The 4,127-nt window shown below is 56.3% G+C and overlaps 1 protein-coding gene across 4 annotated transcripts; it reads right to left on the reverse strand.

The window, feature by feature from the left end:
• Positions 1-458: 458 nt before the first annotated feature.
• ACP5 (acid phosphatase 5, tartrate resistant) lies at positions 459-4,127 on the reverse strand. 4 transcript variants are annotated; one of them, XM_053586522.1, is made up of 7 exons: positions 3,984-4,072; positions 3,698-3,767; positions 2,729-2,814; positions 2,225-2,485; positions 1,917-2,044; positions 1,434-1,779; positions 459-1,052 (listed from the first exon to the last, which is right to left on the reverse strand). In XM_053586522.1, exons 4-7 carry the CDS (start codon positions 2,483-2,485, stop codon positions 810-812), a joined length of 978 nt encoding a protein of 325 aa, XP_053442497.1. In that variant the 5' UTR covers positions 2,729-2,814; positions 3,698-3,767; positions 3,984-4,072; the 3' UTR covers positions 459-809. The 4 variants fall into 4 exon arrangements, with proteins under 4 accessions (XP_053442497.1, XP_053442498.1, XP_053442499.1 ...); XM_053586523.1 differs by lacking the exon at positions 3,698-3,767 and having other exon boundaries at positions 3,984-4,127; XM_053586524.1 differs by lacking the exon at positions 3,984-4,072 and having other exon boundaries at positions 3,702-3,938.

Genomic DNA, 4,127 nt, shown 5'->3' on the forward strand with positions numbered 1-4,127 from the left:
TGCCTCTGCCCCACCTCTAAAATAAATTTTGTTTTTTTGCAGTCTTTGGCCAGGGCTGGGTTTGAACCTGCCTACTCCGGCATATGGGGCCAGCACCCTACTCCTTTGAGCCACAGGTGTCACCCAAAACAAATTTGTTGTTGTTGTTGTTGCAGTTTGGCCGGGGCTGGGTTTGAACCCGCCACCCTCGATATATGGGGCTGGCGCCCTGCTCACTGAGCCACAGGCGCCGCCCCAAAACAAATTTTTTTTAAAGGGAATGTTTTTATTATGTAAGCATCAACTGTAGAAGGAAAGAAGCTGACTAGTGATGGGTGACTCTGGGGAAGAGGGTACTGGGAGCATTGCAGACTTGGTATCCAGGGAAGACTTGCCTCTGCCTTCTTTCTGCTTGGTTTTTACTTAAACGTCTGTGGATGAGGCTAGTTTGTTATGAGAGATGGACACACAGAGGATACAACATGCGTGTGACACTTGTGTAGCCTTGGCAACTATTCTTTTATTGAATGTCAGAGACAGAAAGATGCTTGATTCAGGAGGATGCTTTCCCTCTCTGTCCCCCAGTCTCCAAACTTCAGCTGAGGCAAGCTGTAGCCACAGAGAGTGGCACTGCAACTGGGACACATGTCCATGCCTATTTCATATAGGTGAGCATCTGTGCCACGGGTACCACATAGTGACACAGCTCCTTTTTGCGGCCAGCACCACCGACCCAAGACAAAGCTTGCCCCAAGGTTCCCATAGAACCCACCCACCCAGCAGTGGGGACCTCTCTGCCCCAGGCCTGGGAGCCAGGCTCTCGTGGGTGTTCAGGGCCTGGGTCGCCTCGGCAGGCTGGTCTTGAAAAGGGACTTGCCCGAGGCCTCAATGTAAGTGATGCTCATCTCTTTAGGGCTGACCTCCACGTAGGTAAAGCCACCCAGCGAATCCTCGGACCCATAGTGGAAGCGCAGGTAGCCATTGGGGACCTTGTGCTGGTGCCGTGTAGAGGAGTCCATGAAGTTTCCTGCCCCGCTTAGCACATAGCCCACACCATTGTCATCCTGCAGGTACTGCAGACAGAGGGCGCATGGTTGGTGGATCCCCCAGCCTTGAATTAGGGTTGACCAGGGGCTCCACCCACATCTGCCTCAGGTCCAGAGCCAGGTCTGTCTCTAATCACAGGGTCGCCTTGAGATACATAGTCTCTCCTGGCCTTAGTTCCCAACCTACAGGAGTGTGTTAATCCTATTTCGCGCGTAGAACGCTTAGTTAGCAACTGGTAGATAATATTTTGGCTTTTGGGGGACTTTGCAAAAGATTCTGGTTAGAAAGATAGAATTTGAGAGAGCATACAGACATTCAAAAGACCACAGGAGGACCCCAGCCCTGTGGACATTGGCCAGGGTGTGGACCCCTCCCCTGGCTTCCCATGCCAGCCACAGGGCCCTCACCTGCAGATTATGATCATGGCCACACAGGTAGGCAGTGACCCCGTGTGTGGCTAGCAGGGGTCGCAACTGCTTGACTAGGCAGCGGGTGGGCCCGTGTTCGGCTATGGACCACACAGGGTAGTGGCCAGCCACAAGCACATAGTCCTCCTTGGCTGCTGCTAGCTGTTTCTTGAGCCAGGACAGCTGTGTGCGGGCCACTGCCAGGTTTCGGGGCCTCTCAGGTTGCTGGCTGAGGAAGTCATCTGAGTTGCCACATATTGCCACAGTGTCCAGCATGAAAATGGCCACAGACACATTGGTACGTGGGATCTTGAAGCGCAGGCGGTAATAAGGGCTAGGAAAATTCCTGTGGAGGGGGAGGATAAAGAGGGTGTGGATGCACATCTTGGGCACAAAAGCTCCACAGTCAGTCAGCTTAAGCCACGGTGTCCTTTTGTCCCACCGAGCATGGGTTTGGGAGAGGAGGACCTGGGGGAGGCTCACCAACGCTTGGAGATCTTGGAGTAGGCAATCTGTGCTGACACGTTGCCAAGGTGGTCATGGTTTCCAGCCAGCACATACCAGGGCACATTGCGAAGAGGGCGGTCAGAGAACACATCCTCAAAGGTCTCCTGCAGCAAACAGAATGGGCACCCCCAGCCCCAGCTGGTGTCAATACCAAGTCAAGGGCTGAGAAGAAGGGAGACACTGAGTATTCCAGGTGCCCAAAGATGCCCCATCGTTTTCCCTCTTTCCTCTCCAGAGTGGCTTCTCCTTACTGCCCCTCTCCATCCCCACTGTTGGGCACAGACCTGGAACCTCTTGTCATTGGCATCCTGCACACCAGTGAAGTAAAAGTTGTCCCCCAGGGACAGGATGAATTCTGCACCCAGGTTCTGCACAGTCCTGGCAATCTCCTTGGCATTGGCCATTTCCCGGGCAGTGTGGAACGGGGCATTAGGAACACCTCCCCAGTCACCCATAGCCACAAAGCGCAGGGCAGGGGTGGCACTGTCAGCCACGGGGAATAGCAGTGAGGCTTGCAGGATGAGCAGTGCTGGCAAGGCGTCCATCTGGGAGGGGAGAGATGAGCACTGGGTGTTCCAGGCTGTAACAAGGGCAACAAGCCCTTGAATTCCCCTACCTGCCCTGCTCCAACAGAGGGGAAGACCTTGGTGTCCTAGTTCCAGGGACACAGCTCCATGAACTGGCTTAGGGGGATCTGCGGGCGGGCAGGCTCCACTTGGGGGGAGGCAGGAAAGGTAGCCCTGCAGGCCTGTTCCACAGTCCCTCAGGCAGACCTGCCCGGCACTCACCCTGGGGAAGGCACAAGCCAGTCAGTGGGGACTCCAAGAGGCAAGTGGGCTCCAGGACAGAACTGGCAGTCACTGAGCCTTTATTTCTTGGGGAGGAAGCAGATCATTAGTGAGGATGATACAGTTTCTCCAAGGACTGTTCCAGGGGCCCTCCCCTTTGGGTCATGTGAGGCCTGGACTTCCCCACTTCTGGACACGGGATCAGGGCAGAAGCTGGGAATACACATACAGTAGTGCCAGCCCACCCAGCCTCTGCATCTAACTGAAGGGGCTTGTGTCTTGGGCCAGAGATGCCATGTGTTTCTACATAGTTCTGTGTATTTGTGTGTGCGTGTGCAGCACACAGGCTGCAGCTCCTGTGTTATGTGCCCTCCCTCTCTGATTGTGTGCTTGTCTGCATGCACCTGGGTGTGTCTGTTCTCTGTGCGCAACTGAATGTGGGTGCATAGGTCTCTGCACTGTGTCTTGGAATCCTGAGTCCCTGCAGTTGTGTACTCTGAGCCTATGTGGCCTCTCTGTGACTCCTGCCTCACTTCTCATATGGCTCCAGATGGGAATCTTTGTGGATGGGGCTTTATGATTGTAACTGACTGAGTTCCCATGTGTTTTGTCTGTATTGTGTCTTAAAGGTGAGTTGTATGACTGGCGTGTGATGTGTGTTTGATCACATCTGAGTACAGACTGTGTGTATGTCTGGTCTTCTCCTGCCCCCACCCCCCACACAACCCACAAACTCAGAAAAGGTAGCAGCCTCCCTTTTCCAGGAAGTCTGCTTCCTCTACCCCTAATTCCCACGCAGGAGGAACCTCAGCAGGAGGCAGCTGGTGACAAGCCATGTGACTGCAGCTTTTGACCCTCAGCAGCTGCTAGCAGCCATCCCCAGCCACCCCCACCCTCCCAGGCCCTGCCATGGGACCAAAGCCTCCCAGAGAAGGGGCAGGCTGAGCGGAGGCAGTGGGGCCCCTGCACCTGCCAGTCTGATCTGCTCCTCCTCTGAACTGGGCGCCGCTGCGACACCACTGACAAGTCACTTCAGCCCCTGCCAGCGCAGATGGGAGAGTCGTCTTTCAACACCGAGGACACCGGCCCAGAGAAGGGCGGTGACTCGCCCGGGTCACCCAGCACGCAGGCTTCCTGTTTGTCTCCCCCAACCAAGCCCCGCAGCTGCGACACCCAGGAAGGAAGTGGGTGACCAGGCAAGGCTGAGACCCCTCCCCCGGGTACGCAGCGCCGCGGAGGACCGCACGAATCTTACCTGCCGTCGGTGGGGCAGGCGCTGTGGCAGGAGCCCAGCTACAGATTTGGGCGGCCCCGACTTTAAGGCGGCGCCCCGCCGGTCCTGCCCGCGGGCCGGGACCGGCCCAGGTGAGCCCGAGGAGGGCGGGCGCCTGGGCCTCTC

This window comes from Nycticebus coucang, chromosome 3 (assembly GCF_027406575.1).
Source record: "Nycticebus coucang isolate mNycCou1 chromosome 3, mNycCou1.pri, whole genome shotgun sequence".
In the NCBI taxonomy this organism is placed as follows: Eukaryota; Metazoa; Chordata; class Mammalia; order Primates; family Lorisidae; genus Nycticebus; species Nycticebus coucang.

What these genes read in the sequence shown, in the direction of transcription:
- ACP5 (XM_053586523.1), bottom strand. Translation starts at nt 2,485, where the DNA reads ATGGACGCCTTGCCAGCACTGCTCATCCTGCAAGCCTCACTGCTATTC. An exon ending in TCCAAGATCTCCAAGCGTTG is followed by an intron (nt 1,780 to 1,916) that starts GTGAGCCTCCCC and finishes CCCCCTCCACAG; the next exon opens with GAATTTTCCTAGCCCTTATT. An exon ending in GCCATGATCATAATCTGCAG is followed by an intron (nt 1,053 to 1,433) that starts GTGAGGGCCCTG and finishes CTCTGTCTGCAG; the next exon opens with TACCTGCAGGATGACAATGG.